This window comes from Peromyscus leucopus, chromosome 1 (genome assembly GCF_004664715.2).
Source record: "Peromyscus leucopus breed LL Stock chromosome 1, UCI_PerLeu_2.1, whole genome shotgun sequence".
Lineage (NCBI taxonomy): Eukaryota > Metazoa > Chordata > Mammalia > Rodentia > Cricetidae > Peromyscus > Peromyscus leucopus.
The window spans coordinates 181,291,847-181,318,941 of record NC_051063.1 but is presented as its reverse complement, the minus strand read 5'-3'; the positions used below and the strand labels follow the sequence as shown (position 1 = coordinate 181,318,941).

General features: G+C 41.5%; 3 protein-coding genes and 1 long non-coding RNA gene across 6 annotated transcripts; 3 read left to right on the top strand and 1 right to left on the bottom strand.

Moving 5' to 3' along the window:
- The first annotated feature begins 572 nt into the window (after positions 1 to 572).
- On the top strand, positions 573 to 1,688 carry LOC114710886 (vomeronasal type-1 receptor 4-like). Its single transcript, XM_028895181.1, has one exon. The coding sequence runs from the start codon at positions 573 to 575 to the stop codon at positions 1,686 to 1,688; it is 1,116 nt and encodes a 371-aa protein (XP_028751014.1).
- An 860-nt stretch (positions 1,689 to 2,548) lies between these two features.
- On the bottom strand, positions 2,549 to 5,591 carry LOC119087774. The gene is made up of 2 exons (XR_005091253.1): positions 5,465 to 5,591; positions 2,549 to 2,810 (listed from the first exon to the last, which is right to left on the bottom strand). It is a non-coding gene; the product is annotated as an uncharacterized LOC119087774 (long non-coding RNA).
- A 2,667-nt stretch (positions 5,592 to 8,258) lies between these two features.
- On the top strand, positions 8,259 to 16,840 carry LOC114710858 (zinc finger protein 416-like). Of its 2 annotated transcripts, XM_028895150.2 has the most exons (3): positions 8,259 to 8,515; positions 12,416 to 12,542; positions 14,775 to 16,840. In XM_028895150.2, exons 1-3 carry the CDS (start codon positions 8,483 to 8,485, stop codon positions 16,205 to 16,207), a joined length of 1,593 nt encoding a protein of 530 aa, XP_028750983.1. In that variant the 5' UTR covers positions 8,259 to 8,482; the 3' UTR covers positions 16,208 to 16,840. The 2 variants fall into 2 exon arrangements, with proteins under 2 accessions (XP_028750983.1, XP_037057999.1); XM_037202104.1 differs by lacking the exon at positions 12,416 to 12,542 and having other exon boundaries at positions 8,260 to 8,515.
- An 89-nt stretch (positions 16,841 to 16,929) lies between these two features.
- LOC114710859 (zinc finger protein interacting with ribonucleoprotein K-like) lies at positions 16,930 to 27,095 on the top strand. Of its 2 annotated transcripts, none has more exons than XM_028895152.2 (3): positions 16,930 to 20,139; positions 22,425 to 22,551; positions 23,838 to 27,095. In XM_028895152.2, the coding sequence occupies exons 1-3, from the start codon at positions 20,083 to 20,085 to the stop codon at positions 25,091 to 25,093; spliced, it is 1,440 nt and encodes a 479-aa protein (XP_028750985.1). In that variant the 5' UTR covers positions 16,930 to 20,082; the 3' UTR covers positions 25,094 to 27,095. The 2 variants fall into 2 exon arrangements, with proteins under 2 accessions (XP_028750985.1, XP_028750984.1); XM_028895151.2 differs by having other exon boundaries at positions 22,422 to 22,551.

Below are 27,095 nucleotides of genomic sequence, written 5' to 3'. Positions count from 1 at the left end.
TAAGATAAAAGCTGTCACTTAACCCATAATTTGAATACATTCTACGCTCTTAACAAAATTTTCTATGCATAACTGTAGATATATTCTGGATGATATTATAAGTTTTTTATTAATCATCTTTTAATTTTAGATAAGATATACTGTGAGAATTGATGTTTTTGAGTTTGGTTATGGATGTTGAAATTGACTTCTTTTATACTAAGTCTAGAAAATATCAGTATATTTTTATTGTCTTATATTTTGCTTGATATTATTGGCTCTCACTTTCCATTGCTTCTCACAGGCCAAATATCCTTACCTATAATGCTGCCTATTCAATAATTATGAAGGCATATCAACAATACATATATGTGTGCTGAGGCATTTTGACACCTTACAGTAGTATACACTGTAAGTAATATTTTTTTCTGACATTAACTTTGAGAAATTCTTGTTATGTAGTCTAGGCTGCGATGTTACTCCTGAGATCTAAGGAACATTCTGATTTAGTTTCTCTGTATGTCTTTGGATTACTAAAACTTTTCATTCATTTTGACCAGAGAAATGGCTTTGGCCATTGTCTAAAGAGAATCATGCCAGGTCATAGAACAGACTTCTGGAAATTGGCCATCAAAATCATTTTCTTGTCACAAACTATAGCTGGAATTCTGGGAAATTTCTGTCTTCTTTACTACTATCTAGTTCACTATGGAGAGAGCAAATTAAAGCCCACAGATTTGATTCGCATGCACCTAAATGTCGCCAATGCTTTGATCATTCTCTCTGCAGGAGTGCCAAATACAATGGCAGCTTTTGGGTTGAAGCATTTTTTAAATGATCTTGGGTGCAAATTAATTTTGTACATTCAAAGAGTTGGCAGGACTGTGTCCATTGGCACCACCTGCCTCTTGAGTGTTTTCCAAGCCATCACCATCAGTCACAAGGAATGCTGCTGTAAGGATCAAAAAACCAAAGCTTCAAAGTACATTGGACACTCCATTGCCCTCCTCTGGGTTTTGTACATGTTGATAAATGTCATTTTCCCTGTGTACCCACTTATTGAAAAGAATATTAAAAATCTGACAAGAAAACGAGATTTTGGATACTGTTCCACTGTAGAGAGTAATGAAATCAATGACTCACTCTATTCAGCACTGGTGGTATGCCCTGAAATCTTCTTTTCTTTGCTCATGGCCTGGTCTAGTGGCTACATGATTGTCATTCTGTACAGACACAAGCAGAGGATTCAACACATCCGTAGCAGTCGTGGTTCCAGCAGAATCTGTTTAGAATCCAAAGCCACCCAGAGCATCCTGGTCCTGGTGTCTACCTTTCTGGCTTTTTATACTCTCTCCTCCATCTTACAAGGCTGTGTCGCTCTATTGTATAATCACAATTGGTGGCTGCTCAACATCAATAGCCTCACTTCTCTGGGTTTTCCCTGTTTTGCACCATTTGTTCTTATAAATTGTTACTCTGTGGTTCCTACACTCAGTTTGGCCTGCATAAGGAATAAAATCTCTAATTCTTATTTTAAGTATGTAAATGATATTTTTTGTGGTATCCAGGTGTTTACCATCTCCATTACGATGTCAGTACAGAAAGTAAAGGAGTTAGTGTCTTGTGTTTTAACAATTAACCAAAATGATAAGTTGGGAGTTTTGTCAGCTGGTTTAATTAGCAGCCTACATGAGCTTATCCCATTGTAAGAGGACTATCTTACTTTTCAACTTACCCCTGCTAGGCTTCCCTTTGTCTTGCTGATGTACAAAGAAGCTAGCAAAATCCTCTCAATAAAGGTGCCTTTCTTCCCACTTTCATTCTCTAGGGCATCCTGAGAGCTTGGTTATTTCACAGACAGCTTATGGGTCTTACAGTCTAGTGGTAAAGAAAACTGAAATCATGGCTGACTATGAAGTTGTGTTTCAGGAGTCCCTGGTCCATTCACAACAGCTCTAGCATGCACCAGTACCAGAAAATTTCTTCAGCCATAACTTCCCAAATACCCTGCTTTTAGCTACACTAGAGGCAAATAGGTTGGTTTGCAAAGCTTACAGCAATAGTCCTCAACAAGTTCTTAGAAAAGAGCATCTTCCCTTACCACTTAGTGAAAAAATATGATCAATGGAAATTAATGATGGTTTTGATGTTATCTTGAATTTTATATGTCAACATGTTTTAGAAATTTTCATCTATGTACATCAGAGAGAATAGTTTGTAAATTTACTTTATTAGTATCTGGTTTGGAATCACTGAAATGCTGGATTAATCAATAGTTTGGAAGCCAATTAATAGTGAAATTATAGAAATCAGTTTGGAAGTTCCTAAAAAAAATGAAAAAGAACTACTATTTGACACAGCTAATCTACTTCTGGGCCTATAGCCTGTGAACTCCATATACTTCCACAGAGATATATGCAAATCCATTTTAATGATGCTCTATATATTATATTGAGGAAATTCAGCCCAGCTATATATCCATAAACAGATAAATCCATAATCAAATGTGTTTTCATATATAAAATAGACTATTATTCAACTACAGTGATAGAAGAAATCACAAAAAGTGTAGGAAGCTTGATGGACTTTTAATGAATAGCATTAAACCAGGTAACACCAACTCAAAAAGAAACTCACATCATCTACTTCATATGCAGATCTTATCCTATGTGGTTCAAATGTTTATATGTAAGTAGATATGTTTAACTTTATTATGACACTTAGAAAGGAGACCCAAAAAGGTAATGTCAGGCAAAGTAGCAGTTAGTTAGTTATGTGAGAGTATATCAAGTTAGTTATTCTTCTGTCTTCAACTCTGCCAATTTCTTATTCTGTAGTGGATAAGGGCATAAAAATATACTTGTGAGTGACAGTGTAACTCCCTAAGTAAAGCTCTATGGCTACAGTATAGCTATTCTAACTGTACAAAACTAAATTGAAATATAAAGAAATTGGGTCTGGGTAAGTGTTCATTTGAGTAGCTGTCTCATCATAGCTCTTTAATGCTTTTATTCATGAGTTCATTACAATACAACGATTCTAGTTGAAAATGGTATCATAACTTATGCAAAGATATAGGGATGGCTTAGCTATATGGCCACCAGTAAATGTAGTATATCACACAGTTGGACTAAAAAATGGAAATCATATGAATGGCTTGTTAGATGCCACAAAATATTCGTTCTTTTTCCTTTTTATTGAAAAATAGTTTATTTTCTTATACAATATATCCTGATTACAGCTTCTCCTCACTCTATCATCTCTCCTCCCCATCTGATACACTTCCTTTCTGTCATTAGAAAAGAACAGTCTTCTGATATATAACAAAAAATGACAAGATAAAATAAAATGAGATAAAATATATCACATCGAGGTTGGACAAAACAAAACCCACTCATTCATATACTCAGGAGGCCCATAAATATGCTAAACTGAAAGCTATAATTTATATGCAGGGGACTAGATGGAGATATGTGCAGTCCCCATGCTTGTGGTTTCATTGTCAGTTAGTCCATAGAGTTTCGCTCAGTTGGTTCAGAGGACCTCGTTCTCCTGATGTCATCCATCCACTGTGGCCTTAACACTCTTCCTCCCTTTTCTCCCATGGTGTTGGCTGAGCTCTGAGGGAATGGATTTGATGGAAACATCCCATTGCCATCCCTGATGTCAAAAATACTTTTAACAAAACCCAACATTCCTTTCCCATAAATGCCATGAAGTGTCAAGAGATACACCAATAACATGGTGGTGATATGTTGCATATCAAACAAAATTTGCCTGAGGATCAGAAGACAGAGGCAGGCAATAGATTAAACATAGAGGCCAGACAGTGTTGGCACACACCTTTAATCCTAGTATTCAGGAGGCAGAGATTCATCTGGATCTTTGTGAGTTCAAAGCCATCCTTGACTACATGAGTTTAATTCAGTCTAGGAGAGAAACAGAGCCAGGAAGTTGTGGCAGCTGCCTTTAATCCCAGTGCTTGGGAGTCACATACCTTTAATCCCAGTTCTTGAGATCTCATGCCTTTGCTACCAGTATTTGGGAAGCATACACACACACCATTAATCCCAACACTAGGGAGGAAGTGAAATGGCTGGGCAGAGAAAGGCCTATAAGGCATGAGGAGACAGGAACTAGACCCTTTTCGGCTGAGGACTCAGAGGCATTCAGTCAAAGGCTATGTGGAGATAGTATCAGGCTTTCTATTTGGCCTGAGGATTTGGTAATTGTGAGAAGTTTATCTAGTGGTTTGTTCCGTTGTCTCTCTAATCTTTCAGCATTTACTCCAATATCTGGCTCCAGGTTTTATCATAAGACCATTTAGGATTTGTGCAATATAATACCTCAGCATAATAAAGGGTACATACCCCAAACCTGCAGCCAACAGTTAGGACCCAATTATACACAAGAGTTACAGGCTTACTGAACACCTCCAGTTATATTTAACCTTCAAAAGTGTCCACAATTTTTGTAAATAGTCCCATAGTTGGAGTATATCCTGTAAAACCCAAGTCTTTCAAAAGCATTTTCTATTTGAACTGTATCAATAAAAGAAACCAGTTGGGGGAACAATGAAGATATGAGGAGGGAAGAAAAGTAAGCACAAATCCTGAGGGGACCCAGGGCATACAGGACAATTGCATAAATGAGTTTATAAAGTACTCTCCAAAACTGACCAAGACTCTAGGTGCCGAGGGTATGCATTAGTGTCATGGAGGAGTTGAAAATCCCTATAAATTGAGGGGTGAAGCATTTGGAGTTGAATACAGAGGACTTACTGTCTATTCTAAAATATTTTGATTGGGAGGAGGCATAGAACAAGAGGATAGAAAACAGAGATGATTGACAATAGACTGGAGGCTGATAAGGTCACTGCAAAGGAGCATAAACTAATGCAAACATAGAACCACTCTAAGAGTTTTTAGGGTAGAAAGGGATGCCATGATACCAGTGGGGTATGATGAGATGCAGTGAATTTCTGAAATTCACAGTGTTAAAAAGATGGTGGGTTTAAAATGTTTCTACTCAACATTCCTTGGAGTGATCATGCTAGACTGGAAGAAACTTAAGAGGGATTTGGAGCATTGGGACACTCCTGTGGCCATTCTGTGGAAATAAAAACAAGTAACATACTTGTACTATCATCTTCATGCCGTGCTAAATACTGTGTTCCTCAGCAACAATTACATTCCATTCTTGAGGAATTAGAAAGTGTATCATTTTCATAAGAAGCTTCCTGATATTGAAAGTGACTTGGAAGTGGTGAAATGTCAGATTTATAGTGTCCTTCACTTTGAGTTTACATATTTATAGTGCCTCACAATGAATATTTAATTTGAATTTGTTGCAGCCTTGTCCCTGAGGATCCAGTGGTGAGACTGTTAATACCATCCAGTATACTTTAGAAATGAAAAAGATAGATAGATAAAGAGACAGAGAAAGAGACAGAGGCAGAGAGAGACGGTTTTAGAGAATAACTCACATGAGTTATATCCTCTTCAGTCGTGACCAGGCTTGGAGGCAGGCACGTTTACCCACGGAACCATCACTCTAACTCTGAGAACACCAGATTCCACCGATAGTAAAAGTCAGACTTAGCAGGACTGAGATGACCTGCAGCAAATAAAATTAAATCATCACAATGCATGCAACACTATTCATTCATTATCTGTTATGATACTCCTTTTTTAATATAAAAAATGTATTTTGTTTATCTGGCTGTTCTTTTCTTTGTTCCTTTTAAAAACTCCATCTGTGTTTGCAAACTCTCATGCTGTGGAACAATCCTTTTCTACACTATGAATATGTATTACTCTCATTGGTTAATAAAAACTGACAGTTCATTGGCTGAGCAGCAAGTTAGGCAGGAAAGCCAAACTGAGATGATGAGAAGAAGAAGGGGAGAGTCAGGGGAGTTGAGAGAGACACCAGCCAGCTGACAAACAAGTAGTTGCCTAAAAATGAGATAACAAGCTTTGTGATATATGGTAAAGCATAGATAGAAATATGGGTTAATTTAAGTGTAAGTGTTAGCTAGTAATAAACCTGAGCTACTGGCAGAGCATTTATAGTTCATATTCAGCTTCTAAGTTGATTATTGAGGACCATGCAGTCAGGGCAGGAAATACCAATTTACACTATCCTACTGAATCTTGAGATATTTTATAGGTCTATATTATTTATTTAAAATACAATTACCCAAATGCATCAATGCTGATCATATAAAAATCAACTTCACCTAAAATTGAATTCAATAAATGTAAAAAAAAATGCCCCAATATAAGAATTACAATCACGGGAACTTTTAAATGGGCTATTATGGTACATCCTATAAAAAATTAGGGACCTTTGAGTTTTATACATGCATCTTAGGCATAGTAATTAAAACCTTAAATGTATTGGAAGCAAAACTACTTCTGTAAGTATGTTAACTGTGAATCACAGAGACCAATGTAGTCAAAGGCAATGTTTATCATTTGTTTATCACATGTCTTACACTGTACACTTGATGGAACCATACGATCATGCAACATTGAGAATGGGAATTTAAAGACCTGGTGAGATAAAGTTTCAGGCCTCACTGCTCAAGTAATCCCAGAAGAAATGAAGGAAAAGATTAGGAATCATGTGGAAAAGAAACCTGAAATAAACTTACACAAAGCAGATGGGTCAGAGTTGTAAAGGAGGAGTGTGAGTTAAACCGTAATTAAAAGAGTCACAAGAACGTTCTGGAAACCTTTAGAATTTGGCTATGCCTCACTTAGGTTTATGCATAAATCACTCAGAGAGCATGGAGAGCTTAGAGTATCCATTGCTCCCCATATCCATGGAGACAATAAACCAATGCATAGAGCTTTAGAAGGAGAATCTGTAATTGCTTAAGCAAAAAGACATTTAATTGAACATTTCTATTTGCTAAAAATAATCCAGAAGATATTGAAAGTCACTAGAGAACAGTGTAAAAAATAGCAAAACACAGAAAAAATCTGGTTAAAAGTAAAATCCATAGTTTTTCCTACATGAGAAGCTTAATTTGAATACTTTGTCATGTAAAAAGAGGGGAGTCATGAGAAGCAAATGTCTATGATAGGTGCTACATGGATACAGGCATCATTGTATGTATATATACATATATGTATACACAAAAGCAGAAGGGGAATGTGGGAAGGAAGGATACTAGCAGGAAAGAGAAAGAGACTGGGGAACAAATGATAAGAGGACTTGGGGTTTTCTATGAAAACTGAATAAATGAGGGCTGAGGATGTGGCTCAATTGGTAGAGTGTTTGCCTGCTATGTCCAAAGTGCTGAGTTCAACCCCACTTCACAAACTGGGCATGGTGACACAAGATTATAACCTCAGCACTCACGACATGGAGGCAAGAGGATCAAGGACATCCTAAGTCATGTAGCAAGTTTCAGTCCAGCCTGCAATAACTGAAACCTAGTCTCTAAAGAAAATGGATAAATAAAACAATAAAGAAATAGTAAGACTGATTACTCTGGTTTCTTAGAATCAGTCTTGTGCTGGCTAGTTTCATGTCAGTTTAACACAATCTAGAATCATTTGAGAAGAGGGAACCTTAATTGAAAAAAAAAAATCCTGCATAAGATTGGTCTGTAGACAAGCCTGTGGGGGCATTTACTTGACTAATGATTGATGTGGGAGGGCCCAGCTCCTTGGGCAGTGCCACTCTCATACACATGGGTACACATGGTCCTGGATGCAGTAAGAAAGCAAGCCGAGCAAGTCATGTGGATCAAGGCAGTAAGCCACACTCCTGCATGGCCCCTGCTCCATTCGCTGCCTCCAGGTTCCTGCCAGACTTGAGTTCCTGCCATGACTTCCTTCAGTGATGGACTGGAAGTAGAAAATTAAAAAAGTGTTTTCCTCCCCAACTTGCTTTCTATTATTTTATTTATACATTTATTTTGGTCAGGGTGTTTTATCAGAATAGAAATTCTAACTAATACAAGTTATGCATGTATTGAAATGTCACACTGTACTCCATAAATATGTAAAATTTTACTCGTCAACAAAAAGAAGATAGTAAGGAGGGAAAGACTGAATGTAAAGGAGGAAGAGATGAATAGAGGAAGAAAAGAAGGGAGGGCGGGAGGTAGGAAGGGCGGGAGGGAGGGACAGCCTAGTAAAACCTGATTCCTTCTCTCAAGAGGTAGTCAGGGTTACTTCTGCAGGAGTTGCCTTGGTTACCAACAGCACAAGCCTGTGGCCTTTGAAAACTACATTGCCCAGAATGCAGTTCGCCAAGGCCAATGAATGCTCATAGGTCAAAATCTCTGGGTCAGTCTGGTCATCACGGAACTCTTGCTTCACTACAGGCATAACAGTAGTTCTGCAGGCTGTGTTGAGCGCTGTGTTCCCGCACTGCAAGCTGTGCGGGTTTGGGCTTCAGCGGAGCGAGTGTTGCCACCTCTCCTTTCTGGCTGGACTGAGGAGCTGCGCTGGTATCGCGATTCCCGCTGCACCATCGGAATCCGATGGCGGTGGCCACCCAGAGCGACCTGGCTCAGGTAAGTGCTGCGTCCTTTGGGTTTTGCTCCACCTTAAAGCCTAGTGCAGGGCCAGCTACCAAGTAGAAATCCCTGGGTTCAAAACAGTGCAGGACCCACAGATGGGCCCCCATTTCCAAATTCAGAGTCAGAGCTGTGGGAGAGTGCTGAGCTGGGAGCTTTCGCGGCAGGAGGCTGGTAGCCAGTGTTGTGAGCTGAATGAATCAGTCAGATTTCAGCGTTTTAAAAGTGTTCTACTCATTGTAATCAGAGTTTGAACCGTTTGGAAAAGGGCAAGGTGAAACCCAAGAAAAGTTGGAACCGTGTGCAAATTCTTATAGTAAGAACGAGCACTGCGAATTGGAGGATCAAGCGAGCGATGCCCTTCATGAAGTTCTTTCCAGGTCACCTGGCTTACTGGCTGAGCAGGGAAAGCAGAAAAATGAGGAGGCATGTGATGTGCGCTTGGATCCCCGACCGTGGATAGTGGCTTCTCACCACCTACCTTTGCTCAGAAACTCTTATGACCATTCTACGGCCTCACTGGAGCTAGTCCTATTCTTTGTCTTAGGGATTGTGTTCAGGAATCTGTGTCCAAGTTTGGCCTGCTGACCTGAACAGACTCTTAAGTACAGGAGCCCTACTCTTGGTTTGGGGACTATATGGACTGGTTCTTATCTGCTGGGAACCAGGGCAAATGAGGTGTGAAGGTGTTACCTCTTACATAACTTCTTTTGGGTGTATTATGGTTATTGGCCTTTATGGAGCAGAGATTGATATGGTGACCTACAAAATACACTGGTCCCTTAATCGTGACAGTGAAATGGGCAAAACGGTACAGTGATAGCGAGACATCATGGCAGTGGTAACAGGGGAGAGGATCACCATTAATTCCTCACCACTGCTGAACCAAGCTCACCACATCTGTCCTTGGTCTTGTGGAGTGCTAGAGCAGTGATTCTCAACCTGTGGTTAGCAACCCATGATGGGGGTGGAACAACCCTTCCACGGAGGTCGCCTAAGACCATAGGAAAACACAGATATTTGAGTTACGATTTAAAACAGTAGCAAATTACAGTTATAAAGTTGTAACGAAGAACAAAAATCATTTTAAGGTTGGGGGTCACCACAGCATGAGGAACTGTATTAAAAGGTGGCAGCGTTAGAAAGGTTGAAAAACACTAATCTAAGTAGTCTCACTGTTTCACCAAGCCAACTTTGGCTAGTGCCATTACCTTGGTCTATTAATGTCCTGACTGGGATGAACAATACATTTCTTAATGTCTCTTCAAGATAATTCATGTAAAGGGAAGACTACCCTACTGTTACACACTGGATAAATCAATGGGTGAAGGTGGGGCAGAATAGTTTTTTCTTTTATTTCTCTTGGGACCCAAAAACTAGGGCATAGTTGTCAGACCTGCAATGGCTTTCTTAGATGCTCTCTTCAGAATCCCTCCTTTGGGAGCTTCTATGACCCAGGTTACACTTCCTGGTGGTACAGAAGAATGAGGTAATCAAGGAAGAAGCTACTGTAGTCACAGAGGTGGTTGCTGTTGGGCTCTAGGTTTTGTGTTGTTTAGATAATGAATGTCAGGTTTACTGGTGATGATGGTGAGAGAGAAAACTTCAAGCTAATTTTGTGTGTTAAATCATGGTGTTCATGTTTAGTAACTAGAAGCTCCGAGGCATCGCCAACACTGGTGTGAAGTTGGTGGTAGATGCAGTTAACATTGGAATTTGGTTTGGGGATATGCTTAGAATCCGAGATGTTTCAAAATACATAATTTGGGCATACCAAATGGGTGGTTAACTACACAGCCTAGAACCATGTCGAGAGTGGATTCAAATTCAGGATGGAGTCATTCAGAAGGCAGTGTTAGAAGTATTTGTGCTAGGGTGTAATTTGGGTAACCATTGGGAGGAGTTTTTAGTTTAGGTAGTCATATTAGTACACTTGGGAGAGAGGGCAGGGATCGCTGGTGGATTATGTTTGGGTCCCTGGGTAGCCATTGTGAGAATTACAGGTACAGAAGTGGCCTTGGGGAGGGTGTGAGATGTAGCAAGTTGTCAGAACTCTAGGGGATAAGATCAGTGAGAAGTACTAAGAGAAACCAAGGCCATAAAGCTAAGATTAATGTTTATCCAGCTTGCTTTACATGAAGTGGAATTCTGTAGTTACCCTTAGTGTGTCTGAGGAGGTTCAGGCAGGTCATACGTTCAGGGCATAGGTGTTAATTGAGAGAGTCACAGGGCTTCGTGTAGAAGGAAGGGCACTGTGTCAGGCCATTGAATGGGGTCAGGAGAAGAGGAAGGCAGCAAGGGAAGAGGGTACATCAGGTTCAAAAAAGTTGAAGAAAGTGATGTGTGTATGAGATCAGCCGGTTTTCCCGAGTGGCTCAGGTTGAGATGTGAAACAGTCAAGCAGAGTCTGCGGTGGTTTCTGCGTGGTTGCATGCCCAACCCCATGACTTCATGCATTGAAATATAATACTCAGTGTCAGGTATTAATAGGGTAAAAACTTACCTGCCTGAGGTGTTTAGAGATAGAATCTTTAAGGAGTAAGTAGGATAAAATTAACTCATTAAGGTTGTTCTTCTCACCCATGGCTGAATCCTGGTGTCTTTATAAAAGAGATCACACATGCATACCCTCCTTTCTTCTTGTCTCTTATCATATGTTTCTTTCTTGCATCAGGACCCTGCAGCAAGAAGGTTGTCACCAAAGAGACCTTGCACCACCAGAGCCACAAACCAAAACATAGTTCTTTTCTTTATAAAGGAGCTTGCCTTATATGTGTTGTTATGTTAATGAAAATAGACTAATCCAGAGGGCTTGAGAACAGAACTCGGGCTGCCTTTGGTCTTGTGGACCATCAGAGGGATCCTGTATCAAGCTGCCAAGGCCCCTCTGTGTTATAACAGAGTGCAGGTTAGGGATTGCAGGTCTGTGGAGAAGGAAGCTGAGACCAGTCATCCTTCAGAACTCCTGGGGAGGGGACCTTGGGGTCATGGGTCCATAGTTGGACTGTGAGGTGGGAGAGTATCAGACAGGACAGCAGCTCACACCAGGGGCAGCATTCGTTGGGCCTTAAAGGGAAAGAGAAGCTTCCCTTTAAGACATAGGGAAGGACATCATGAAGCTATAGTTCAAGGTAAAGCAGTAGAAGAGCATAGCATTATGGGGACAAGCCTGCACAGAAATCCCCTGAAATAAGGGGACCTCTGGCTTACAAATTCTGGAGGGGCTGGCAGGAAATACCACACTACTTAAGTACCAAGGAGCCAGGTCCTCAGTTGGATCCTAAGTTTATCTTGCAGGGCTGTGAGGCCATAGCACAGCAGAGCTGTTTAACTGTGCCCCAGAGAGACAGAACAAACCCACCCATGAGCAGGCTGCACGGAGGCTTTGCCTAATTTTTTGGAGGAGAGGCATTTGGAGAGTCTGTGGTCTGATTCTCTGGATATCATGTTCTGAGTAATGTGAGAGGAACAGAAAGAGGTCTATGGAAAGGGATCCAGGTGGAGGTAGAAGTAGGAAGTAGTGAAGTGATACATGGACAGAGAGGGTGTGGATCCATAGGGATAGCCTTGAGAACTACAGAATGGTAGATAAGCTCCAAACTTTTTGTATCAGAAAGGTACAGCTTTGAAAACCCTTGGAAACTGGCTGTGGGCTGTATATACCATGACCAGAGTTGAAGTGTTATCCCATGTTGTATTTCCCACAGTTGGTGCTTTCAGAGGACATGGTGATGAATGGGAGCATCATGAGAGTGGGCATTAGTGTCACCAAGTATCTCCTCTAGGGTTGAGATCAGGAAAGGATATTCAGGGAAAGAATGACTTGTGGGGAGGAGGATGATGAACTTGGGATCCTAAGAGAGCTGATAATGGAAAGTTCTGTTCCCATTGTGGCAGGACTTTGTGACTTTTGAGGATGTGGCCATCTTCTTCTCCAAGGAAGAGTGGAGGCTCCTCGATGAGGCTCAGAGGCAGCTGTACCTTCGTGTGATGCTAGAGAACTTTGCACTTGTAACTTCATTCGGTAAGGCCCCATACCCAGCCCATCCACGTACTTGCCAGTATCCATTTTTTTTCCCCATACAGATAGCTTTGCTATTTCCAGAGCAAGATTTTGGGTTCTATTAACTTCTTTATTATCTTCTCATATATGGAGGGATTAGCTGTATGCACTGTTCCAAACAGTGCCAGAAGAGTCTGGGCATCAGGTACCCTGTATCAGTAAAGTAAGTTTCTTGTTCATCTGCTTCCTATTATCATTTTTGTAGCCTGGATATGTTGGGCTTCATTTCCTAATTTCTGCACCTCTTCCTAAATGATAGCTCCCCATGACTGCCAGAGTGAGAAATGACAGGCATTGTCATGATCAATATTTACATAGGACTATGAGATGTTGCCAAAAATCTACGAGTATGTTATTTTCCATCCTGGTCATGTAATAAGTTGAGTCTTTTGGGCCATTGTTGGAGGCTCATCTGCTCTGTTTTCTATTTCTTTTAGGACTTGCTTCATGCAGGTTCCATGCAGATTCATGACAAGGGGCATGGAGATATCCCTGGATGCTTTTTAGTACAGTGCAATCCCAGAAAACAATTGACCTTGATGAGTTGCCCAGAGAAACAGGGAGATTTGTTACCTGTTGTTCTGTAACCCCCCCCCCCCCCCCGTGTGGCACTTTCCAGGACTCATATGCATTCATTGTGAAGTATCCATAAATGCTTAAATATTCCTTGAACACATCTGAGATATCCTTAACCTTCAATACAGAATTCCTGTATTGAAGACCCCAAACAATAAGGTCTTAATGAATGTTGTTGACTGAGGAATAAGTTGCCTCTAATGTTTGTGATATAATTCAGCCTTGTGTCCTTTGTCTCATTAGGCTTCCATATTTTGTGATATTGACCTAACAGTCCCTGACAGCCCCTTCCTTACCTCACATGTAGTTCCCTCTTCCTCACATCAATACACCATGGCCTCATGCCTTTCTATGTGAATCATAAGACTTTCCTTTTCTTGTTTTAATATGTACCCGCAGGATTTTAACTAGAGAAGTGATTGAGTAATAGCACAGAGAGGTTGGGGACACTGATATAAGACAGTTTGGTGTTCCCATGAGAAGTACCTGGTGTTCAGGAGACACAAGCAAGAAAGGAAAAACAGTTAATCACAACCACCAATAGTTTCTCCATGAAAAGCAGAACGTGGCAAACAGTTTAGGATTGAGCAGTTTAAATAATAACAGCAGGTTTGTGGGGGAGTTGGCCTTACTTGTCTGCTCCCTGAACTCAGGATGATTATAGACAAAGGAATATTCATTCTATCTTGAATTGTCCAAAAGAGAGAAAATGTGGCAGGGAGCATGAGCTGTTGATTGGTTCATTTGCATATAAATGCTATAGGCCCGCTGAAGCCTTTTGTTATTGCTTAAGAATTGCCTTGCTTAGAGGAAGACTCTAGTTTCTCCCCAGCCAGCAGCAATAAAGAAGATCCCACTCACCAGTCAGGCTGTGCTGCCCAGGCTAAGCCTGAATGCCTGAGCTAAAACAGTTCTGCCTCAATCTCCAAGATAGCTAGGATAACAAACACATGCCATCATACCTTGCTTTTAGCAAAGTTTTGAAGATATCTAAAAATCAAGTTGTTACTATACTGCTCAGTGGTTGAGTACTTAACCTAAGATGTGTAAAGCCCTAGGACAGTGGTCCTCAATGTTCTTAATACTGTGACCCTTTAATACAGTTACTCCTGTTGTGGTGACCCCCAACCATAAAAGTATTTCATTGCTACTTCAAAATTATATTTTTTCTACTTTTATGAATTGTAATGTAAATATCGTATACATAGGCTATCAGAAATACAGCCCACAAAGGGGTTGCAACCCTCAGGTTGAGAAATGTTGCCCTGGGGTAACTCCTGGCACCAAGAAAACAATAAAACATAAAATTTAAAACAAAACAAAACAACAACAACAACAACAAAAACCTCACATTACCTATTGGGCTGTGGTGTAGCTTAGTTTTAAAAGCTACATGTCTAGCTTTACAAGCATATATGTTGGAGGATCAGAAATTCAAGGTAAACAATGACTTCGTGATGTGTTTGAGGTGAGCTTGAGATATGTGAGGACTTATCAGAAAAATAAAATAAAAAGTAATAAAGTATATAAATAATTTTACAGAAAATTATTTTAAAACATGAATAATACACCATCATAATAAATATGTTTCATAATAATTAATTTCTCTGTTTTCAGATTGCTGGCAAGGAATGGAGAATGGAAAGCTACCCTTTGATCAGGTTGTTGTAGAAGAATTGTCACTGGTCAGGACCCCAAAAGCAAGTCCCACTAACCAGGAGTCTCATCCATGTGATATATATTTGCCACTCTTGAAAGGCATGTTGCACCTGGTTCATCAACTTAGGCAGAAATCAAACCTTCCCCAGGAACAAAATCATCGCAACTCAGAAAATACCTTGAAAAGACACTCACATACAGCCTTACTGGTGAAGAATTGCAGAATTCGTCGGTCACAAAAGCCCTTCCCCTCTGCAGAAGTTAGAAAGAACTTCCCAGATGCATTGGGCATTATCCCTCCACAGACCATTCCCATTTGTGAGCAACCAAACCTAATCACTGAATGTGGAAAGGGCTTTCAGACTAGAAGAGGATATTCCAAGCAGAGTGAACACAGAGAAGCCTCCAGCCTTAAACACACTCAGGATCACCACCCAAGAGCCAATGCTAGAAAAAGACTTTCTGAGTCTACTAAATGTGGGAAAGTCCACCGCCATAAAAGCTCTTTTATTCATCTCAATAGAGTCCCTGGTAGACAAAAGTCTTACAAGTGCAATGAATGTGGAAAATCTTTTAGACAGACCTCCCACCTAAATAACCACCTCAGAATTCACACAGGTGAAAAGCCTTATGAGTGTGGTGAATGTGGGAAATCATTTACCCAAAGAGATACCCTCATTAAACATTATAGAGTTCACACAGGAGAAAAACCCTATGTGTGTGATGAATGTGGAAAATCCTTTAGGCAAATTTCCAACCTTACTGAACACCGCCGAATCCACACTGGAGAAAGACCTTATGAGTGTGATGAATGTGGGAAATCCTTTGGATGCAAATCAACTCTTGTTCGGCACCAGAGAATTCATGCAGCTGAAAAGCGTTATGAATGTGATGAATGTGGGAAATTCTTCACACACAGCCATAGTCTGCTTGAACACCAGATGATTCACACTGGAGCAAGGCCTTATGGGTGTGATGAGAATGAGAAATCCTTTAGCCAGAGAGATACTTCCAACAAACACCACAAAACTCATACTGCAGAAAAGCCTCATGTGTGCAGCGATTGTGGGAAAGCATTCATTTACAAATCTAAGCTTGTTCGACACCAGAGATCTCACACTGGGGAGAAGCCATTTGAGTGCAAAGAATGTGGGAAATTTTTTCAAGAAAGCAATGGTCTTATGCAACACCAGAAACTTCATACTGGATTAAAGCCTTTTAAGTGTGGTCAGTGTGGTAAGTCTTTTGTCCAAAAGTGTCACCTCTTTCAACACCATGTAGTTCACACACGAGAGAGACCATATGAGTGTGGTAAATGTGGGAAATCTTTTCCTCAACAGTCTACCCTCTTTCTCCACCGAAAAGTCTCACACCATGGAGAGGCTTCATAAGAATAACATGCAAAAATAGCTTCAGTCCAAGGTCTAATATTCTTTAGGTCTTGGAAGTTCATACTGTGCTCAAGAAGACATGGACCTGCAGGGAGTGTTCTCATTTATTTTTCCTTTTCCTTTTTTCCCAGTATTAACTTTTATAATTGAACTGCTTGCCTGAAGTTGAACCTTATATTTTCAAACATCCAAGGCGTTTGTATTCTTTGGGTGTTCAGGAATGGATGGGGTTTACAGGAACTGCTCCATACATGTTGATGTGATTTGGGCCCTTGTGTGAGTTATACTCAAGCCATTTTCTGTGGTAGAAACCATCTTACATTTTTATCAGCTTGTTCATTGTGCATTGGTATCCTCAACATGCTAAGGAAAGGCGAAATCCTGAGCAAAGCCTTAAGAGGAACATGTTTTGTTTCGTTTTTTTCCTGAGTGGTTGAAATGTGCATCTGTCATGTTTTACCAGGAGGAATCAGACTTCAGTCTGCTGAAGTTTTCCAGCATTATCATCCCTTCTTTATGGAAATTGTTGTCTTACACTGACATGGTGGTTAATTTTTCCAGCCTTCCATTTACCAACTTGAGACTACCAACCTCTAGTCTGTGCATTAATAAACACGTTTACTGTGGAGTCTACCTGTAGTCTTTGGGATTCTTCTTCTCAATAGTAGGAGACAAAATTGAACTCTGCATGGATCAACAGCTTTTGTGGAGATCTCACTTTGTCTTGTAGGTACAGCTGAGTCAAAAATATGTCTCATTTCTTTCATCTTGTTTTCTTTCTGAGACCTAGGCATATAGGGCTTTGTGGTCTTAATTTGTGGCCTTGATGCTTCCATTTTGGTGAAACCAGGGGCCAGTGAAGGGGGTTTATTTTTTTTTTCTGTCCTTCTAATGATAGCATGCATTTGTTCAGCTCTTGTATGCTAATTTGTAGTGCCCGACACTGTAAAGGGGAGGTTTTCACCTGCTGTATAAGAAGTTACATGTCCTCCTGTCCAGAAATTTACATATACTGGTTACCAGGTATGATCCCTAATTGGAAATATAATACTGGGTGTGATAAGCAGGAAGTGGAAGAGCTTTACAGCAAAACAAGTGAACTCTGCCTATTACAAAAAAATCATCACAAGTCTAGTGACTGTGCCTTCATTGATTTCTGCAGCCTCTTACTGTTTAGGAATGTATGTATAACTTTGCTGTGTGACTGTTAACTGTGAGATTGCAACATTCTATCCTTACACAGGAAGGAAGCTGAGACAAGTCAAAATTTTAGTTTCAGAAAATCCTTGAAGCTGAGCACTTTCCCTAGGCTCCTTCTTCCTAGGAGTAAACAAGCCAAGCTGCAAAGAAGATTGAGACCAGAGGAGCTGAGTAGAAGCAGAATCCAGGCCAGCTGCCTGGAAGAAGTTTAGACCAACTGAGTCACTTGGACAGGACACTTGCACTGAAAGATCAACTCAGGACCCCCAAGGCCAAGTTCTCAGCACAAAGGAGATTTATTTGCCCCAGGGGGATAGAAGGCTAGAAATAAGAGACAAACACAGGAGATAGAGGAAGAGGGAGAAGGGGAAGGGGGCAGGGATATTTGTCTCTAGGGGGACAAAGGACTGCCTCTGTGTAAAGGGGAGGTGGGCAATGCACCTAAGAAAATGGCAGCTTTTAAAGGAAGAACAGAAAACCCTCCTGTTAGGGTTTTTAATTGGACATATTCATTAGGTGAGCCAAAGGGGCTTCTGATTGTTGGACTTAAGTACTTTGATAGCTGGACCTTCCATCAAGAGATGGAATGGCCAAATAAATGATAGACCTTGGGGGCAAGCTTTAAGGAGTGTAATGGTTTTTAGCAAGGCAGCGTGTATGGGAGAGAGGAGCAAGGCCTGCCAGAGCCATGCTCTCCATGCTCACCATACTCAAGCTGGCCATATTCCCGTCAACACTTTCCAACCTGTTGAGTTGGCTTTTGCTGTTGGTATTTGTTGATATTTTGTTGTTTTGTTTGACTTGGGGTTTTGCTATCTAGCCAGGCTGGCCTGGAACTAATGATTCTCTTGCCTCCAGTATCCTGTACTGGAATCACATGCTGTATATCATCATAAGCTATTTGTTCGGTCCAGAGATTGACAGATGCTTAAATACACAAATACAAGAAAAACACAGAACTTGTTCACAAGCTAAAAGTTTTAGAATTGCTTAAACTGTGTTCATCTTTGCTTTGGGCAGTTGTGGACTGTGGTTACATTTAACCTTAGTTTATGATCAGTTGGTGGCTATAGCTGGCCACTTCTGTAGGTGGCTAGCTGGGTCTGTTTGCAAAGGGCTGCACCCTCAGAAGAGGGGGAGTTGTGAGGAACTTGTGGGCTTCACACAGGTCCTGTTTTTTTAGAGAGGTAATCTATGCTCCTTGTGGTATTCAGGAAAGTCAGCTAGCTCTCTAGTTTCTCGATATATACATATTTGAAGTTTATAGGACCATGTGTGATCTGTGATGCATCCTCTGACAGGACAGAGAGGGAGGGACAATTCAAGTGCCATGAAAGGTGGGGCACGGGTGTTAGAATACTAAGGGAGGGCTCCAGGATATGAGAGCAGATCATGGAAGTGTAACACACCTAGTAATTTAGAAGAGACTACTTACAGATAGTCTCCAGCAGTGGATTAGGGCAGCTAAGTGCCTACAGTTCTGGAGGCTAGGCACGGGCTTCCATCATGATGCCTGTCCAGAATTTGGGCAAGAAGTGGAGAAGTTTCTTTGCTCCCTCAGAGAGAGTGTCATCCCCCTAGCCAACCATAGCCCCTTTGACCTCCAGTGTAGCTTACTTGCAGCCCTTTGGGGTATTCTGTTGGCTCCCTGGTTGGAAAACACTGGGGTGGCCCAAGTCTACTGCACACCAGAAAACAAATACCTGGAAGAGGCTTGTTTGCTACCCTCTATGAAGACATTTCCCTGCATCCCGCTTAGCCTTTGTTCCAGGTGGTGAGGGTCCACAGCTTATTACCCAGCCACAGATGCACAACTAGAGGAACTACGTTACCCAGAGTGCGTTTGTCACAGAAAGAAGAACACTGAACCAATGAGCATTTAGAACAGTATCATCTTCAGGTTTTTACTGGTAGGATAGGGCGGGACTTCCGGGTGTATTCTGTGGCGCTCGTTTTAGCGGTTTTGGGTCCCGTTTTTGTTGATTGTGTGCAGGACCCCTTTGTCCAGCGTTAGGGGATGAAGAGTATGAAGGGGCGGTTCTAGAAGTAGCATTCATCGCACACTGGGCGCTGGCGGCAACAGCTTTGCCCAAGTCCGGGTCCCGTCTCCGTGCCATCTGTGTGCGCCTTAGTTGGATGGCTGTGCCCACGTTCATTCACCAGGCTTAGGTAAGTGCTGCGACATCTGATGCTCCTTTGCACTCACCAAGTATCATACAAAGTCTGAGTGAGGGAGTCCGCTTAAGTCGCTACTCTCCAAATCCTGGTGTGTGATTTAGGTTCCCTATTTGCAAAGCTACTGTGACGAGACGGGGCAGCGTGTGACAGCCAGGGCCCCAGCGTGTGTAATTTCTTGGAGCGATATTGAAGTCCGGAATATTTTAAGCCTGTAATAGTAAGATGGGGAGTTTTATCCTTATCCCTACGACATAGGAATTTCTGTAGGGAAGAAGTACACAGGCTTGAGTGTGGGCTTTTGGTTTTCCAAAAAGCTGTTCCTGGTGAAAATATATAGCAATAGCACGGGCGAGTTGAGTCATTGTTCAGGGCCCCACAGGTAACCCTCAGCACTGAGTATTTGGGATCAGATGTAATGAAGGCACCCCCAGGTCACCTTGCTCCATGTTGGGAGAGTATAGAGAAAGACCCAAGGATTTGGATCCCTGCCATCATTCATGATATCTCTCTTACAGGTATCCATTACTGAAGAAGTGGATATGGCCCTCATGCAGGTAAGGAGAGCGTGTCAGACTGTCACTACTCATGACTTTGTCCTGGGCCAAAGAACGCTTAACAAACCCAAGCACAGCATCCTCATTCGATATTGGGGGTTCTTTGAAGTAGTTCCTAATGGTAACAGACAACAGAATGAGGTTGACTCAGGCACTGGAATGTGTAAATGCTTGGAGATGAGTCTGACATCATACACAGATTCACCCCACGTGTTTTCTTCTGTGGGAATGAAAAGGAGCAGGGTAGGATTCAGACCTAGAATGAATTGAAATCTAGGTATCTGCTTTGGAGTGATGAGAACAACGGGACACTTAGAAAAGGAAAAGAAAGAGGAGGGAGCTGACCTAATGTTCGCTATATCAGCCTCCATGTCCCTGTGTCATGGAAAACCCAGTGGTTGTGAGGGAGGCAGTAAGAAACCTATGGAGGAGGCTGCTCTAATAATCCAGGTGAGTGTTAATAGTGACTAGACCAGGGTGAAAATGGAGGAAGTGGTAGAAGTCTACATTGGTTTTGTAGTTAGTGCTGCTTAGAGTCTTAGCTTTTAAAGAGGGGAAGGTAGTAGTCATATATTGGTACGGCCTCCAGGACAGTGGTTCTCAACCTCCCTAATGCTGTGATCGATGAATACAGCTCCTCACGGTGTAGTGACTCCCAACTATAAAATTATTTTCATGGCTACTTCCTAAGTGTAATTTTGTCATTGTTATGAATCATAGATCAGAACTGTATATTTTCTGATGTTCTTAGGTGACCCCTGTAAAAGGGTTGTTAAACCTCCCAAAGGGGTCATAATCCACAAGTTGAGAACTGCTGCTCTAAGAGTTTAAGATCTAGAAGGATGGAAACTCCATCAAATGCAGGTTCATTTTCATTGAGAATATTTTTTTAATTGTTTTTAGCTACTTTTAAGTTATTTCAAAGGTCAATGAAGGAACACATCATATGGGTGGGTGGCCTTCTATGTCTGGAATTTGGGAAGTGGCTGGAGATGGATACATCTAAAAGAATGCTGGTCAGTATTTAGCCCAAACATGTAGATGTATAGTGTAATTAGGAGTAGTTCTGTTTCTCATAGTAGTAATAATGATAGCTACTCAGGAAAGGTGGGGCTATGAGTGAGTCTTGGTGACCTAGGTAGAAGTGATAGGCATTAGAAACACAATTGTGAAAGAAGTAGAGATAGATGGACATGAGAAAGAGTATGATCAAAGTTTCTAAGGCATGGGGCAATAAGGCAGTCACAGTGCCAGCAATACTAAGTCGAAGGTGGCCCAAGGCCAGGACTGAATGGTTTCATCTCCTCAGAATTCTGTTGTTGAATTCTAACTTGTGTGGCCTTTGAAAAGTAATTAGATTATGAGGCTAGATCCCTTTTATGTGGGATTACTGAGTGCCCTTGCAACAGCATGCCAGGAAACTAGCTAATGCTTTTTCCCACCATTTGAGAATACCAATGGAATCAGTGGTCTATAACGATAGAACAGGACCTTCACCAGAAACTGCCAATAATGGCTCCTTGACATCAGACTTAAAGCCTTCAGATCTGAGAGAAATACATTTCTGTTTATAAGCCACCTAGTATATAGTCTGCTGTTAGAGCTCCCAAACTAAGACTCCAAAAGTGGTGACTATTCTTCATGCTATAGGCTTACTGAAATTTTGTTGTGATCCTGTATATGTCTACGGTATTTCATGCAGGCAGATGGGTAATTTTAGGGACACAAATCTGCATCTGTGAGTTACTGAATATGGGCTCGAGAGCCATTGATGTTTTGAACCACTTCTTAGGCATGATTAAGAACAAGAGTAAGACTGTGATTGTCTAGGGAATGTGAAGATCGTCAGAAGTAGAAAAATGCTGTGTGAGATTGCAAGCGATCCTGGGTAGCTATGATTGAAGCAAAGAACAAATGGTCTCTGGAGCAGGATCCTGGACCACTTATGACAATCAGGACGATTGTGAGGATGTAAGGGTGAAAGGTGAACTCATCTCTGAGTATGTCTAAGAGGGACCATCAGGGGGACCCTGAGAAATTGTTTGACAAGAACAGATGTAGCCCTACATGTCAGTTTAGATGGTGTCATTGTATCTGCTGCTGGAGCTATGACACCAATACTGGAAAAATTAGAATCTAGTGGGATATAGCGGCACTGGGACCTGGTATTGCTTTGAGGTAGGAATGTGGGGAGGAAAGAGAAGAGAGCATGGGTAAATAAGTGGGTATTCTTCGCAACATAGGGGTGAAGTTGGATATGGAATAACCTGTCCCTATTATAGCAGGGCTGTGTGACTTTTGAGGATGTAGCCATTTGCTTCTCACGTGAAGAATGGAGACTTCTTGACAAGACTCAGAGGCTGCTGTATCTCAATGTTACGCTGCAGAACTTTGCACTTATAAACTCCCTGGGTAAGGCTCTTACGTTCCCCTAGCATCCTGAGACCCTCTGCCTCTAGGGAAAGAGGCTGATCCTCTCTACGGCTGGACCATGAGAGCTGTTAATTTCTCCATATTCTGGTTAAATATGGTATGTGTGGTAGCACTAAGCTATGTCTACTATCCCAAGTAGATCACTCCCTAAGTAACCTGCTTCTTACTGTGGTAAAGGAGTTGGGCATCCTATGGTCATCCTAATTAATGGGTACCATCTTGCTTGTCTTGCCTCTTGCTTGTCTTGCCTCTAGTGGTGTCTAGAAATCCTGAGCCGTGGCATCACAAGTGCTTCTCCTTGACTAGCTGGCTTTTTTATGACTTCCTTTGGCATGGCTGCAGTTTTGGAACCATGTACTGTTCTTGCTGGATCCTCCATTTTGGATATTTAAAAATTAGTGTTTCCTTTCCTGGGATCTATGGTGATCTCTTGTGAGACAGTCTATCAGAGCTGACCATTTGTTATGTCATTTCTTTCCTGTGGACTTTGTTTCATGTGGCCGTATGTAATGACACCATTGGGGGAAAGAGGGAAGGATCTGGTTCTTTTGAAAGGTCAATCTGGCTTCATAGGAGGCCTGGGTGTGCTAAGTGACAGCTAGAGGAAGACATCCACCCAGGCTATCATCAAAACCATCCTGTATCCATTGTGGCTTAGGTGCAAGTGTTACCAACCAAGCCTCATTTCATATTCCCTTCCCCAGACATGGTAGTTTTCTGACTTCTTATTTTATCTGTGATTTCTAGCACCTGGGTACTCCTATTCTTGTCTCCATGCATCTCTAGTTCGTTTGTACTGTACTGTTCCTTTATGGATTCCAACATGACCTCACATATAAATCTGAGCACACGCTCTTCATTTTCAACTGTAGTGAGTTCCCTAGGCTTGCACACTACCTGCCTCTGCAAAGCTTACACTTTGCACTAGCAGATGATATTATGCTACAATCTGGGCAGAAAGCCCTAGGGATTTGGAGGCTACTCCATGATGAATGTCTAGCCACTGTGTTACAGAAGCTTAAGGCCATGGGTAGAAGAGTTAGACATCTTTCCCTTTTGGTTCCTGCCATCCTGGTGGCCTTCATTCAGTGAGGTCTTCACAATTCTGTTCTCTTTAGCAACCCGATGTTGCAATGCAGCTCATCCCTTAACCTACCCCTGTAGCTCCCTTGTCTTCAGGAGAAGCATTCTGTGGCCTGTGTGGATGCTGGGGCATCCTCCTCTGAACGTAGTCAACAGGCATTTCAGCAGTTATTGTCTTTCAGGTTGTGGGCATAGAACAGAAGATGAAGAGCAGAGAGTTTCTACACGAGCGTCACGGGTTTGGAGATCTGAGACAACTCTTTCTCCACTAAAAACTCACCTCTGTGAAAAGTGTGTCCCAATTCTTCAAAACATTTTGCTCCTGCCTGATCTACCTGGGCAGAACCAGAGTACAGAGGCACGTTCACAGTTTAATCAGCACCAAAAACATACTAGTACAGAAAAACTCTTGAAGAAGAATGCCGACGAGGCCTCATACTTGAAACAATGCCTATTCCATACATCAGCAAAGTCCTTCCCCACTTGGGATGTTGAGAAAGACCTCCCAGACATACTGAGTCTTCTGAAATCCCAGGTCTTTCCCAACAATCTGAAGCCCAGCAAAAGCAAAGAGGGTAGGAAAGAAGCTCACAGTCATAAAAGTCGTAAGTCAGGAGCCTGTGCGAAGACTTCCATTCAAAAACAAACACCTATGCACCAGCCAAAAGCCTCTACTGGGAAAAAGCTTTATGAGTGCAGCAAATGTGGGAAAACCTTCCGTGGCAAGTACTCGCTTGATCAGCACCAGAGAGTCCACACTGGAGAAAGGCCTTGGGAGTGCAGTGATTGTGGGAAATTCTTTAGCCAAACCTCCCACCTGAATGATCACCGTAGAATACATACTGGAGAAAGGCCTTATGAGTGCAGTGAATGTGGAAAATTATTTAGACAGAACTCCAGTCTTGTTGACCACCAGAAAATTCATACTGGGGCAAGACCTTATGAGTGTAGCCAGTGTGGGAAATCCTTTAGTCAAAAAGCTACACTTGTTAAACACCAGAGAGTTCACACTGGAGAAAGGCCTTACAAGTGTAGTGAGTGTGGGAATTCCTTTAGTCAAAGTGCCATTCTTAACCAACACCGGAGAATTCACACTGGAGCAAAGCCTTATGAATGTAACCAGTGTGGGAAATCCTTCAGCCAAAAAGCTACCCTTATTAAACATCAGAGAGTTCACACTGGAGAAAGACCTTACAAATGTAGTGAATGTGGGAAATCCTTCAGTCAAAGCTCTATCCTTATTCAACACCGGAGAATTCACACAGGAGCAAGGCCCTATGAGTGTGGCCAGTGTGGAAAGTCCTTTAGCCAAAAGTCTGGTCTCATTCAGCATCAGGTAGTTCACACTGGAGAAAGGCCTTATGAATGTGACACATGTGGGAATTCTTTTAGCCAATGTTCTAGCCTCATTCATCACCAAAAATGTCACAGTGCGTAAGACACCTCATAAAAGTAGCCAATGTGGATAAGCCTTCAACCCAAGGCTTAAACATCATTTAGCTCCTCCAAATTCATACTTGAGAAAAGCCTTAGACTTACAGGGAATGCTCTCTTTTAGTATTGTGACACTAGAGAAGCTCCTGAGGTTGATCTGAATTCTGCCCACATCCAGGGGTGTGAGATTACTCAGGAGGTCAGGCACGGGAAGGTGCAGGGGCTGCTTTGCCCATACTGAGCCGGGGTCCTTGCCATGTATGAGTGTTTGTGGTAGAAGCCGTCTTTCTCTACCACATAACCAGTGTGCAGTAATCACCCCATCATGCAAATTGTCTGTCAGTGCTGCTTGCCTGGAGGAACTTTGAATGGAGTATTTATGGAGAATTTGTTTTCTGCTTTTAATTGTTGAAAGCATGGCTACAACTCAGCTTTTACCAGGAAGATGTACCATTTTGTCTACTGAAGGTAGCTACAATTTGCTTACCTGCATCTTTAAAAAAAAAAAAAATAGGTTTTAATCTGTCACATGACAGTTGGGTGAATGTTTCCAGCCTTCTAATTATGGTTGGTCACTGCCTTCTCATTGCTCTGGTTTATACATAGATAGATGCCTTATTCTGAAAGCTACTTTTACTCTTAGCGTCCAGTTTACTAGTGGGAAGGCTGGAAAACAGACTGAATTTTCTAGGAAAGTATGGACAACTTTTGTGGATGTCTCAACTTGGTATACCTCTGCAGGTGCAGCAAAAGGAAAAAAAAACAAATTTTTATTGCTGTCCAAGAGCTGCAGGATCTTCGTTATCATCTATTTTTTCTCAGAGAATGTCCTTATAATGCCCATGACACAAGGAGAGGCAGCTTGTAAGGGTCTACAAAGAATGTGCCCCCAAAGCAATTATTCCATAGGCTGGTATCACCCATGAGATGAGCAGATCCAGATGTGAAGCATCATTGGCATACAAACAATGGGTATGGTAGAGTCTGCAGCCAGCCTCTACCTCTTGTAAATGTGCCTCTTGTAAAAGTGCACCCAGCGGTCTTTGTTTCTGGCTGTGTTCACAGGACCTAGAACTCTGTGTATGTACATAGCTGAGGTCATTGTCAAAAAAAAAAAAAAGATTTTGTGGGATAATGTGGTCTTTCTTGATTGTTTACCTCAAATCTGTTGCTATAGAGACAGGAAAATGAGATCCTGTAGTCCAGGAATATAGCTATTGTAATCACAGTCTAGCTGCTGTATTGCAGTCTGGTATGGCCACGATCATCACTGCTTGTCAGTATTTCTTGCATTAACATAGGGCTAACCTTACCTGTGCATGAGGACAGAGTAGGATCAAAATGGAGGAGGGTACCATGCCTTTTGGTTTCCAGAAAGTAGGAGTTCTGAGTTTTGTATTTTGAGTCACTTTTTAAAAGTTTATTGATGTATTAATAAATGCAGTCATCTCTATGGTTTATTCTTTGAAAAGTTGTATACTCATCTTTGTGATGATAACCTTGTCTGTGATTTACCTCATAACCTTTTATAATCTCCCTTTTCCCAGACTTATAAGTGTTCAGTAGTTTATATTTGACTCATAAGAGTACAGTTTGTGAATGAAAACAAAAGTTGCTTTTTACCTAGATATTTTTGACAGTACATCATTATTTTGAGATTTATCACTGCTGCTTTTTTTATACCTTATCCTTTATACTGCTCTACTGTGTTTGTTTTTTATAACTACAACAATACCCATTGATCTTTTTATGTATTCAGCTACTTAAATTGAATCCTTTTGTTTAGCTGGTACATACAAGACTACAATGGATAAAGGCATATGACTCATTATGCATATGTTTTATTTCTCTTGGGCCAGTAATTCAGTATGTGTGAATGTTTCCACTTTTAAGAGATTGTCAAACTGAACTAGCTTGGTATAGATCAGTGGTTGGTTCTCAACCTTCCTAATGCTGCAGCCCTTTAATACTGTTCCTCATGTTATGGGAACCACTAACCATAAAAT

Bases quoted from the DNA above. Each gene is read 5' to 3' on its own strand.
- LOC114710886 (XM_028895181.1), top strand. From the start codon at position 573: ATGCCAGGTCATAGAACAGACTTCTGGAAATTGGCCATCAAAATCATT.
- LOC114710858 (XM_028895150.2), top strand. From the start codon at position 8,483: ATGGCGGTGGCCACCCAGAGCGACCTGGCTCAG. The intron at 8,516-12,415 runs GTAAGTGCTGCG...CCATTGTGGCAG, and splicing joins CCCAGAGCGACCTGGCTCAG to GACTTTGTGACTTTTGAGGA. The intron at 12,543-14,774 runs GTAAGGCCCCAT...CTCTGTTTTCAG, and splicing joins TGCACTTGTAACTTCATTCG to ATTGCTGGCAAGGAATGGAG.
- LOC114710859 (XM_028895151.2), top strand. From the start codon at position 20,083: ATGATATCTCTCTTACAGGTATCCATTACTGAAGAAGTGGATATGGCC. The intron at 20,140-22,421 runs GTAAGGAGAGCG...TCCCTATTATAG, and splicing joins TGGATATGGCCCTCATGCAG to CAGGGCTGTGTGACTTTTGA. The intron at 22,552-23,837 runs GTAAGGCTCTTA...ATTGTCTTTCAG, and splicing joins TGCACTTATAAACTCCCTGG to GTTGTGGGCATAGAACAGAA.